The 12,606-nt window shown below is 44.3% G+C and overlaps 1 protein-coding gene across 1 annotated transcript in view; it reads right to left on the bottom strand.

Moving 5' to 3' along the window:
- Positions 1-2: 2 nt before the first annotated feature.
- The window catches only part of TSPAN2 (tetraspanin 2), a 21,375-nt gene continuing 8,771 nt past the window's right edge, over positions 3-12,606 (bottom strand). The window contains exons 3-8 of the mRNA XM_029962479.1: positions 9,246-9,343; positions 8,387-8,461; positions 7,713-7,814; positions 6,443-6,517; positions 5,624-5,707; positions 3-3,959 (exon numbers count right to left, since the gene is read on the bottom strand). Of these exons, the coding sequence (XP_029818339.1) occupies positions 3,894-3,959; positions 5,624-5,707; positions 6,443-6,517; positions 7,713-7,814; positions 8,387-8,461; positions 9,246-9,343 (500 nt within the window). The 3' untranslated portion in view covers positions 3-3,893. The remainder of the gene's footprint in view (positions 3,960-5,623; positions 5,708-6,442; positions 6,518-7,712; positions 7,815-8,386; positions 8,462-9,245; positions 9,344-12,606) is intronic.

The following is a 12,606-nucleotide window of genomic DNA, read 5'->3' as shown; positions in this document are numbered from 1 at the left end:
GCTCGTTCCAGGTTATTTTTATTAGGAAGTCGTTTCAAGTTCAAGACACAAAGCCGATAAAACGCCACTTCGGAACACATCGTAGGGAAGCGAAAGCTAATTCCAGCCACAGAGCGAGTCTGTTTTCTCTCTCAAAGCAAGAAGCCGTAGAGGTAATTCTGCCGCGGACTTCGCAGCGCGAACCGAAAAAAACGCCAGTTCTGTCCAAAAACCACGATTTGTGCTGTAAAAACACACGCGTTTATCCTGGAAGTGGTTTGCGTTTTGGAAAACCTCGTGGCTGGAGCACCAGTAGAGAGGAAGAAGATTGAAAAGCTTTATTTATGTACATTTTCACCGAACAACAGCTGTTAAATCCGCAGCCTGAAGGCTTTAAGACAACTCAAGTTCTTTTTTTCAAGACACACGAAATGTATTTTGTTATAAAACTATCAGTATCGAGACAAGTGAAAGGTGACTCCTCACCGTGGGGATGTCACAGGGCTGAGCTTCATCAGCTCCTGTTTGGTCTCCCTGCAAGGTGCCAAAACTGGCTGAGCTTTCCTGGGACAAATGAAGCTCCCACTGAAGTCAGTTACTTAGAAAAATTAGACAAGGGAAATGTGAATAAGGGTGTTTAGAGACATAATAGGGGCATCAACAGTTTACATCTTTACGCTTTAGAACAAACTGAGGAGAAGAAGGAAACCTGTGTGATGTGCTTTCAGAATTATCACCTGGAGGGATCTGATCTTTTGTCTTTCCTCTGAAAGGGATGCAAGGGACAGGACTAAATGGGTGTTTCTGCTGCTTTACATGGCATTTGCTGGAGCAGGGAAAGAACAGCTGTGTTTGATGTCTCTTGATGAGTTAAAAAGACCTTCAGTTACTAAAATGCAGAGAAAACTGCTATTAGATTAAGCACCTCACAACAGCAGGAAACGACAAAAGACCTTTATCCCTGGATTCTGTTAAAGGCACTATTATATGAACAACATGTTGATTTCCAGCTTAATTTATACCAATAACTTAGAGAACTAAACCAGTAACAGGTAATATGCTGTTCCTGGTATGCAGTGCAAGTATCCCCTAGACCTAAATAACAGTAACCCTAAAGCTTGAGCAGGAATGCCCAGCAAAATAAATGCACTCTTCAGAGGAATCAAAAAACAAACCACAAACCCAAAACACTTCAGCAGAAAGTTCGGTAGTTCGAGTCTGAATTTATAGAAGGGGTTTTTTTTACCACTTTTCCCTGTTTTTTAAGGCACTGAGATGGTTTTGTACTTCTGGGGGAGTGGGGGGCTGGGGAAGCAACAGCAGGTTCTGCAAGCTGCCTGTGTGTTCAGTGCATCTCAAAGCAGGAGTGGGCATCTTCCAACTTACTCAAGAAATAACAGATAAAGAGAGAAACTCTGGTGCTATCATTACATTCTGGTGCTGCAAATTTGAGGAATTAAACCCAATTATCTATGTCGATGTGTTTAAAATAAATAAACTACTGTCATTACGAGGGGGAGTGTAACAGAAGGAAATCTCTTTATTTGCCATCATTTTCTATCCCTGTAGGGCAATAATCTTGGAACCTGAACCACTGGCTATGGTGCTGTTGGCATGGTGCTGTTTTTCCTGCTTTTCCTGGAAAGCTGGCTTGCTCTGAGTGGCAAAAATGCCACTCTACACAGGTTTCTTCTTTCTGTCAGTATTACCTTGAGAAAACACACCCCAGCTGGGCACTATCCCATTAACTGAAGTCTCAGGTGTACCTGGGAGCCAGGAAATCACTTTGTTGGCTGCTGTGGAAAAACTGACTTCTAAGTTTCAGCTTGAGACCCTCGTGGATTTGCTGCCACTGTCATTGTCCCAGCTGGGCCTTTCTTAGGAGCAGGGGGTCCTGTTTCCTGGGCTGATACCTCCAGAGTAAGATCCCAGGCCCAGTTTTTAACTGGCATCTGTTGATAACAAGCTGTGCCAGAGTGACCCAAGCCTGACTTGGCAGTGCCAGCACTTAGTGCAGTGCCACAGCTTGTGCCAGGGCAATTTGAAAAGAGAAATCTATGCAAAAGACAGCAAAGATGTGTCAATTCAACCAGATACTTGGAGCAGCAACACTTATTTCCATTCCTGAAGTGACAGAAAAGTGATGGGAGTTTGAGTTTCTTTTGGAACACGAGATAAATATCATAAAGGGGGGTATAATCCACACAAACAGGTGCCCTGGAATGCACATGTTTCCTGAAATCCCATTTCATTTCACTGTGATTCAGTGAAATAAAGACCCCCCTGACTTGTAAATGCTCTTGCTCATCAGAATGGTCCATGATGTCTAGTTTAACTGAACTTCTCCCCATTGTGTGTGGAACAACTGCATCAGAAATCTGAACTAGTGGTCACCAGAGAGACAGAGCTGCTATGGGGATATTGGTAGCAAAAAGCTGTTCTCTGAAATGGTGAATTATCTCGAGTAAGCCAAAAATTAAAGAGATTCTGAGCCTTGGCTGTAATTTATTTTCCCCCTTCTCGAGACAACCTTTCTCCCTCCCAGTCTGGTTCAAAAGGAACATTCTCTTATGAATAAATATGACAAATAGAAAAATAAAAATATAGAAACAAACTATGTAAACGCAAGCCCTGAGGTATTTCAAGCACACAGTGTAATTTTTATACCTGACATGCAATCTAAAGGTGCCAGTAAGAAACCTTACTTTGTGGCTCTGTAAAAATGTCCCATCTTTCTTTCCTGCTTTGCACCCACAAGAAAGGGTGAGAGGTTGAGGTAAGAGCCCTGTGGAAGCTGTGATAGTCACAGAAGCAGAAATTGAGGATTTTTAAAGTGCTGTGTGTTTTTTTTCTGACCGTTTTCACTCTTTGTTTGGCTTCCACAGGCCAGTTAGATTCTAGAGAGATCTGACAAAGGGGCTGCTTTTCTGCATCTAGGCTCCACTCCTGCACCAGTTTGTAGCCACAGTGAGGCTTTTGGGACAAAGAGGCTGCTGAATATGGATTTTAGTGGCCCCTTTAACTCACAGTTGGGTTTTTTTGGTGTATCTCAGGCTCCTTGGGAAGCTTAAGCACACTTTGCACTGCAATTCCTCCCAAATGACTGCCTTGTCTTGCCAGCTTCCCACCTCTTTCCCCCTCTTCCCTTAGCCTGGATCTCCTTGGACATGTTTCCTCCCCCAGAGCTTTCTGCATTTGCATGAAGGGTCCAGTCCTTAAAAAAAAAATAAATATCCAGTCTCTGCATGACAGTGAAGTCAGTGGGTCTACTCACATGAATTAAAGTTTGCTGGAGCAGGCCCTTAGGCATTAGTTATTTTTAAATAAAGTCCAATTTTATTAATTCTACTCTGTTTGGGCTTTGGAAAGAACAGTTACAAAATGGATCGTGGGTCTTGCTTTTTACAGTGGCATTTGTTCCTCTGCTAATTCTTGTCAAACAGGGGCTCAGTGTGAGAGGGTTCCAAGCACTGTGTCCCTGTGGGATGTGCAGATTCCTGCACAGGGAGACTCTGGATGCACACACAACATATTCCATTTGCACATACTTACCTAGGCAAGGTACTGCACATCCAGGGACCTGCTCACGTGCATATACATTTGTAAGGGCAGATATGCATGTGCTTACACAAGTGTAAACTCTTAATTGCACATATACAAACATTAAAAATCAAATTAGTCTTAGATGAACCTTTTGCATTTTTCATTAAAAAGGACATTTTAACCCCCTTTTTTTTTTGTTCACTTCAGTTTTACTGCAACTAATACAATTCACCTGATCACCTAATGGGATGTTTTCCTCTCAGTATGTTAAAACACTGATTAAAATGCATTACAATTATTAAATTGGGTAGAAGAGCACTTCTTGTAAGCTTAGTCTGGAACTCCTGGGACCCAGTTGTGCCGTGACAGTTTTAGATCATGTCCCGTGTGTTACGGATGGCACAGCACAGAACCATGCTGAATATCATGCCAAAGATCTAGAAGAGAAGGGATGTGATTTAGGGATCCACTTGCAAAACAGTGATAAAATAACCTGTATATCAGAACAATCTGAAGGTCCACATGGCAGAGCAGTGGCTGCTCCTGTCTGCAAACCCCAAAACATCAGGCAACCAACACGCAGGAGATTTCACTGATCCTCAAAGCCAAGATTTTATCTGCTCCTGCTGGTTTTGCTGTTCTTTGTTCCAAATGTCAAGGCCACCAAAACTGCCCCAAACATTATTGGTATAAATTTAGCAGACTAAATAACTGTGGCTATTGGTATTCTCCCTAGTGTTGCAGCAGAAGGCTCTGAGTTGCAGAATGCTTCTATGTGGAATATTATTCAGGTTTGAGTGATTTCAGAGGGACCAGGTTCCTGGAGCTGGTGCTGAGCACTGCAGTGTCACAGGGAAAGCTGAGCTATTAACACTCTGTGAGCTCAAGAGCAAGATTATACATTAAATATAAAACTCTGCTCATGTCAGGGAGCCGGTTAACTAGAGGAAATGATAATAGTGAGTGTTGCCAGAGTGTCCAGAAATGTCTTTTTTTGCCACAGGTTGATCCTCCAGAGCAGTTTGCAGCTGCCTCCTGAGGCTTCATTGCTAAGGATGGGAGATGGGCAGTTAAACCACTGGGTTCATATTCCCTCCTCACACAGGTCCTTAAGGAAGGAGCCAGCTGAGCTGTCACACCCCAGGAAGTGTCAGAAACAAGCACAGGAAAATGTGCAGACGTGGTTTTGCTGCCACAGGGGTTGTTCTCCCTCCATAATTTGTGTGTATCTGAGGTGGGAGCCATGCAGGAGATGTCCTTGTTCTGAGCAGTGAGGTTGTTGAACTCTGCCCCACCCACGTTGCTCTGCTGTATTTCTGGGTACACTTTCATGTTTCATACAAATCCCAGGATTGTTTAACCCTGCTGTGCTTTCTGTACCTACAGAAACCCTTCAGCTGCTTTTAAGTGTCCACATAAGCCCATGAACCTCCTGCTCTTCAGAGCACCTAAAGGGCTGTTCCTTTACTAACATTCAGGCTGCTTGTGCTGCTGGTGTCTGAGCCTGAAGGAAATAAAGGCACAGATGTGCTGGAAAACTCCTTCTGCTAAAGCCTGGTGAGCTGCAGCCTGACCATCCTGCTGTATCCCTGGATCAGGGTGACATCTGTTGGTTACAGCTCTGTCCTAGAAAACCTGATTGTAAACTGTCCTTCCCATTGAACCAAAGCTACAGCCAGCATGTTCCTGGAAAACCACTTCTGCAAAGGGTAGGTACTCTCTATTCCTTGTGAAAACTAAGGAATGGATCCTAAAGGATTTAAAGCATCAGTCTGCAGTTGTTTTGGGATAGATGAAATGCTGCTGTGGCCTTTTGCTTTTCAGTTTGGTTCATGTGCACTCCACATTCCTACTGTTACAACAAAACAGGATGACCATTGCTTTGGACCTTGTCTAAGGACACAAAATGGTAAAACACAGTCACAGAGGTCTGCTTGCACTGATGTGGGCAATTCCCAGAGAGAGGACACACTGGAAGTGATAAGAAAAGCTGCACCTTTTTGGAATCTCACCAGCTGCTGCAAAACACCTTCCACAAAGCTTTAAGTAAGGGACAGGGTACTGGGCTCAAGCAGAGGTTTGCAAACATGGATTTACTCACTGTGATGCCAGCAATTGCAATTCCAACAATTCCAACTAAATGCAGATTAGTATCAATTACATTCTGAATTTCAACCAGGCAGTTCTGTTAAAAACAAAATGGAAAGACTTCTTTACTCCTAGAAAAAATGTGTTCCAACCAACTCCATCAACTGTTCTCAAAGAATAACAGATAAATACGAAAAATATTGCAGTTACCATCCTAATTCCTGCATCTGAGCCTTGTGTTTTGTCAGACAATTTTCACAGACAATTTTCTCCCTTTCCTAGTGAGACATCTGTACCTCTTGCCTGTACAGGCTGACACAAGTACTTTTCTTACACTCGGTTCTCCCTAAATTTAAACTCATTTATGTAACAGGCCATGCTAAATCAGGAGGTTTCTACTGATGCAAACCCTTCATTTTGACATTGAGCTCACAAACAGATTCCTTAAAAACAGAAATAACAGAAATATCCTTCTTAGGCCCAACAGAGTTTCTAGTCATGACTAAGGCAAACACTTGCCAAAATCCAGCCCCCATGGGGCCCTTCATTTGGGATCCTGTCCTGTTATCTCCTGCTCCCTTTTCCCTTCAGATGATGTAATATTGTCTCAGCTACTGTGGGATGCCACAAACAGCCTTCAGAACTGAGGACAATACAACCTCCAACTTATTTCTGCCTCCAGGCTGCTCCCTGTCAAAGGGAATTCCACGCTGGAAATCGCAAGGTGAAAAAAGGGAAGTTCTTCCTTTCTTTTAGTTATAGAATGTCTCCAATCTTACTAAACAATTGGCATGAAAAAGTGATTAGAAGTACCAGGACAGAGGACACTTACCTTTGGCAGCTGGATATTCTCTGGACAGGGTAATCCCACTTGTTGTTCCACGTTACCTTTCCCACAGCATTGGAGCTAAAGGAGAGAGAGAGATGAAGAATCAAAGAGGGGGAAACCACAGACTGTTTCATACTGAAAGCCAGTTACTACTTTCAAACTGAAAGTGAGACAATAAATAACTAAAAAATAGAAGCAATACAGATCAAATAATAATTTTATTCTCTGTATTAACCACTGCCTCTGGTAGAGTTCCAACTATGTGGGATGAAATTCTCAAAAAGGAGTTTCGGTTGTCTGAGGCCACAGCAAACAGGCAAATTTGTATTAACAACAATGTCCAGAAGGGATTTTTATTACAGTATCTCATAACAAAGCAAACAAGTGGATTTGGGAGAAGCTGATCCCTGGCTTACAAGGAAACAGGAGCTGTTGAAGGGAGAAAGCAGAAAGGTCAAGTATCACATACAGAATTATGGGCAATGCACAAAAGCTGCAGCAGAGAATGCTGGAATTTTATTTCTGACACAACATCGTGCTGGGTTTGGAGACAGCAATAAATCAGTGTTTCAGAGGGTTTGTTTTTCCTGTTTGCCTATCTCCCAGAAAATGCTTGGAATTCCTCTTTGGGTCAGAAATAACGGCTATGGGAGAAGGACAAAAGGGTCTGAGGTTGTGAAATGTTTGTTCTAAAGAACGTGGGAATTGCTGTGAGGAGCAACAAAGCTTGGGCTTGATCTCTGTGGGAGGCAGTGGAGATACAGGACAGACACAAATAGGATTGAGGCACTCACAGGTTCTAACTCTGATTCAGACACTCACTTTTTGGGTGGCCTGAACTGTGTCACACATGGACTTTTGGTTCTTTTCCTACTTGGTTCAGCCAGTGACAGGATCTGCCACATTGTACGTCCTGGGACACAGGTCACTATTTTCTCTATGACAAATGCAGAGGATTCAGACATTTCTCCTTCTCTCTGCATTTGTGAGTATTTTTTCTTGGATTTCAAGGGCCACAACAGTCATATCATCTGCCCAGCCAAGACCAGAAGCATCAGGAATTTCAAAGCCTGGCCAGTTGCACTTTTAAAAGTCGCGATCCAAAAACCAGAACTCTGACAGAGACCTCAGGAAACTCTCAGGGTTGTGAGCCTCTGGCTCCATTTCAAGTACACTCAGTTCTACTCTTCCACACCTCAGTGGGAGGAATTCTGGATTCTAGTGGGTGATGTGACAGTGGAGCAGTAGGGAGGTGACAGAGTTGGGTACTCACAGCCACGTGGTAGCGATAGATGGTACTGTTGACCTTCCCCACTGGGTTTTTCATATAATCATCATAAGCATCTTCATAGATCTTCTGGGCCTCCTGTATTGCCTGCAGAAATCAGACTTTCCAAGTGAGTGCCAAATCAGTCTTATCCCCCACGCAGTGCAAACTTCCAGCTTCTGTCATCAACCTCCAGCTGATTCTATGATTCTATGGTTCTATGATTCTGTGGTTCTATGGTTCTATGATTCTACGATTCTATGAAATTGTGCCTGATAAACAGGTACAGGACTGGAAGGACAGGAGGTTTTGTGGCCTGGTGGCATTCAGAGGGTCAGAATGTTCATGGGCTATATTCTGTTTTGGTTAAACACTGTTAGGTGGGGAAGTTCAGTGCCTGAATTTGTTTGCCCTTTTCCTAAGCAATGCCCTCTTTTCATACTTGATGTTCCTTGTGGATGGAAGGTGGAATCACACCTACAGATTTTCTTTAATAGAAGGGGGCAAAAACTGCATCCTGTTCTGGACTTGTGATACACAAGCTCTCATTGACTCCAGAAAAGAATGTCAGAGAGTCTTCCCTGGAGAAGTCTCCTGGGAAGTTTCCCTATGCTGTAGGTCAGTCTGCACTGGAACCCATAACTGCCCCATTAGCACCTTAGAGGCTCTTTGCTACTTACCACTTTCTTGCCTAGAAAGGCAAATACTCCAGCAGTGACCTCAGCTGCAAATATCACCAACAAGCAAGCAAAGAACTGTGGAGGAAGGAGAGAATGTCAATGAACATCCCTTGTTCCTGTGGGCTGCCAGTCAGCCCCTGGTCCTTGCCCAGCCCAGCACCCCACACTGAAACAAAGCTGCTGAGCTGGGGCTGTGCAAAGGTGCAGAGTCAGGTCCCTTGTCATATGGGAACAAAGGAAAAATGGCAAAGATGTGGCTCAGGTGGAGCTTCGGGAAAGATAAAAGGTAATTCTAGGGAAACATTATTTTAAATCCGACCCAGGGTCAGCAGAGCTGCTGGCATTTACTGTTAGCAGGCCTTGTGTAACCCAGAGTAGAAAGCCCTACAGATGGCAGTTTGCAGTTGCGAGAAAAATGTAAAAATAATCAATATGTAAGTGCAGAGCATCCAGCTACACAAACTTCTGCCTGCTGCCCATTAACTGCCACATCACTGTCCAGTCCTTCTGTATCAGCCAGGTTTCTATCCCAGTTATTGTGATCCTTCTCTTCCCCTCCATCCCTCTGCCCCAGTTGGTCAGGGATTCCCTCTGAGAAATAAATTCTGCTAAATAGCAATAAAACAATTACAATTAATATGGCCTTGCCATATTAATTATAATATCTGTGGTGCTGGTGGGAATCCTTCATGTGTGACAGCTCTGCAGCTGCAGGGTGGTCAGAGAAGCTGGGTTAGCCAGGAAGAGGACATAGGACCTCAAAGGTCTTGGACATTAAAAAGGTATTTCCACTAATGACACATTGAATGCTTTGAATGATTTTCCTGCCCATCCCAGGCCCTTGAAACCCTTTACTCACTGCTCCAAGCAAGCACTGAGACTCCCGCGCTGCTCCACAGCACCCGAAAAATCCCACTGCAGACATGATGGCCCCTGCTCCCACCAACACATAGAGCCCTGTGGAAAATCAGAGGCAGGCAGGAAAATCAGAGGCAGGCAGGAATTTAAGAAGGTTTCTCATGTTGAGGTGGAATTTCTTGTTTTAGTTTATGGCTGTTGCTCCTTGTCCTGCCAGTGGGCACCACTGAAAAGAGTCTGGCACCATCCCCTGACACCCCTTGGAGATATTTGTATTGATTGAGGATATGATTAATGATTAGCCATATCAACAACCCCAAAAACTGTCCCATTCTCAGTTGACTGGGGCTGGAAGTGTGCTGTACTGCTCTGCAGCAGTGGAGCTTAAAGGAACATGGGAGGTGTCAGTGTAGCCCCACACACAGTTAAGATTCGGGACTCTGTCTACGTTCAGAACTTGACAGGACTAAACTGTGAAGGTGAAGGGGATGGCATTCATCTTTGCCACCTGTAAAACTTCTAGAAATACCCACATTCAACAGATGGCTTGGGTTTTTTTGTATGGGCTTTATCTAGGACAAAAGGAAACCAGAGCACAGAGTTTCCCTTGTGTCTTCCCGAGAGGGGACAGGGAGCTGCTGGCTGTGTGCACTAGAGGGCACAGCAAGCCTTTGCTCCCAGCCTGGACTGTGGAAACTTTAATGAGAGCCTTTACTGTGCTCATTTACCCATTTAAACATTATTTTAAATCTGACCCAGGGTTAGCAGAGCTGCTGGCATTTACTGTTAGCAGGCCTTGTGTAACCCAGAGTAGAAAGCCCTACAAATGGCAGTTTGCAGTTGCTAGAAAAATGTAAAAATAATCAATATGTAAGTGCAGAGCATCCAGCTACACAAACTTCTGCCTGCTGCCCATTAACTGCCACATCACTGTCCAGTCCCTCTGTATCAGCCAGGTTTCTATCCCAGTTATTGTGATCCTTCTCCTCCCCTCCATCCTTCTGCCCCAGTTGGTCAGGGATTCCCTCTGAGAAATAAATTTTGCTAAATAGCAATAAAACAATAATGGCCTTGCCATATTAATTATAATATCTGTGGTGCTGGTGGGATGCTACTGTTGACTGTGCTGGCAGTTCACACTCTGTATTTTCTAGGTTTTTAATATTCAGCAACTTGTCTCTTACTAGGACTGAGCCTTCTTCAAGCTGGTACTTGCACACATCTTCACAGCACCGGTTTTTACTGATGCACAAAGATATATATGGCTCAGGAGAGAAAGGTCAGCCCTCGTGGAAGATGAATTGGAAAAGATAAAAAAAAAACCACCCTGTCTCAGGTGCAGAACCTGCTGCTCGACTGGCAAACACCAACACTGCCATTTCCTCACATCTCCATGGTGACAAACGCCGTAATTACCAAGATGTTTCCTGGGCTGTTTTCTGTCTGTCACTCCCTGCCCCAGTCCCTGTCATTACTTATCAGGCCACTCAGCAGAGCTATTTTAGAGTAAAGCGTGAGGAGAGGAGTCCTCCCATTTCTTTTTGTCGTTTCCAGCGAGGGAAGACTTAAGCTCTGTGAGCCTGGGAGGGGGTGAGACCACTCTTAGGAGTTTGGATTTGCATTTGTCAGAGAAACAGCCTGAACATTTCACTGGCATGAGTCACAACTGAACCGCTACCTCAATCAGAACTTCCCTTTTAAGGCGTGTTACAGGAAGAACTCACACCACTCACTAAACAAAGCTGAGCCCCACAGCTGAGCCAGCCAAGACTTTAAAACCACCTTCTTCCATCTCCTGCTCAGGAGAGTTCATCCCACTCTGTCCTTTCTCAGCACCAGTTGCTGATACTCAAGGGAGCTATTTCGAGCTGGAAAATAGTGATGGCACTTAAAATTTCCACAAAAATAAAGATTTTTTTTTTTTGCTTGTCTGCTATATATACACACACATGTCATCTTTCACACAGCAATGAGACTTGTGATTTCGGGGTTGTCCTGCAGCCAGGAGTTGGACTCCATGATCCCTGTGGGTCCCTTCCAACTCAGGATATTCTGTGATTCTGTGAGACACACGAAGAGCAGCTCGAAAAAAATTTCAAAGGGAATTAAAGTTATTTCTCAGTTTGCCTTGTGAGGTTTCCAGGTATGTTCAGTGGAAGATGACTTCCAGGAAGGATGTCAAAGCAGTAGGTGCAGGAACATCCTAGATGCTGGAAGTATATGAGGCGGGGATGCAGTATTTCTTTTCCTAGTGGGCTGTACACAGCAATGTAGGCATGATCACTTCAAATTCTGAATAAAAAGAGACCTAAACTCTTAAGTGAGACTCTCTAGAGAGAAAAGAAAAAGCAAAGGGTGACAATTTCTGGCACACACACCTTAGAACCACAGCCTGACCTAAAGCCACCAAGCACTGAGAGCCATCCTTAGTCCACTTAATCTCACCAATGCAAATTCAGAAATTTGGTGGGTTTAATGTTAAACATTGTTATCCAATAGTATCATGTGTCAGAAGTAACTAAGCTTCACTAGAACCCATCCCTTTCCAAAAAGCAGGATGGAAAGCAGAGCCTTAATCAGCTTCTATTCATAAGCACTTCCACTGTAAAACACAAAGCCTTGGCGTGGCCTCCAGCTTGGCACCTACAGCAGGGCAGGGAAACAAAATAAGGCACAAAATGGAACATGTCTGAGAGCTAGAAATGCTCACAAAACAGCTCAGCACAGAGCACAACGTGGCAGAAAGAGGTGTGTGGGTCAGGTCAAGGTAGAGAGCTTGTTTTGGTGGGTGGAAAATGATGAGGAGACTGTCCAGCTGCAGCCTTTTGTGCAGCAGAAGGCAAAAAAAAATATAAGGTAGAAAGGAAGCAAATGTGTTTGTGGCCTGTGTGAAAATTTCCCTCTCACTTCTTCTTGCCTCTGTTCATTTCCTGTAATTTGGGCACTTTGATCTGTGTCTGCTAATGAAGAGGAGAGAGGGTTTGATGTGGAACTGGTCTCTGAGGTTGTTGGCAGCACACAGCCCAAAGAGGAGCAGAGAACAGAAGAACTGGGAATCCTGAGAGCAGGAACACTCAGCTGAGGAGGGCAAAGCTGGACCCAGTGGCAGGGACCTGCCCCCAGCTCAGCAACACCTATTCCACCTCCCTGCAGGACCCACAAACAAGTCACTCTCAACCCCTGAATGCAAAGGGATGAAGAGGCACATTCCAAAGAGTCAAATCCACTCACAAATCCAACAGAAAACTGGTTGATCTGAGCAGACACAGCCAGGGCACCACCGACTGTGAGAGGTCCTGGAGGAAATAGGGGCTTCTTTGTAACCACAAGAGGATGAAGAACAAAGTGTCACAGGGCTGGGG

Source organism: Manacus vitellinus, unplaced genomic scaffold, assembly GCF_001715985.3.
Source record: "Manacus vitellinus isolate BGI_N305 unplaced genomic scaffold, ASM171598v3 scaffold_47_pilon, whole genome shotgun sequence".
Taxonomy (NCBI): Eukaryota; Metazoa; Chordata; class Aves; order Passeriformes; family Pipridae; genus Manacus; species Manacus vitellinus.
Note: the sequence above shows the minus strand (reverse complement) of the source record. Positions and strands in the feature narration are given on the sequence as shown.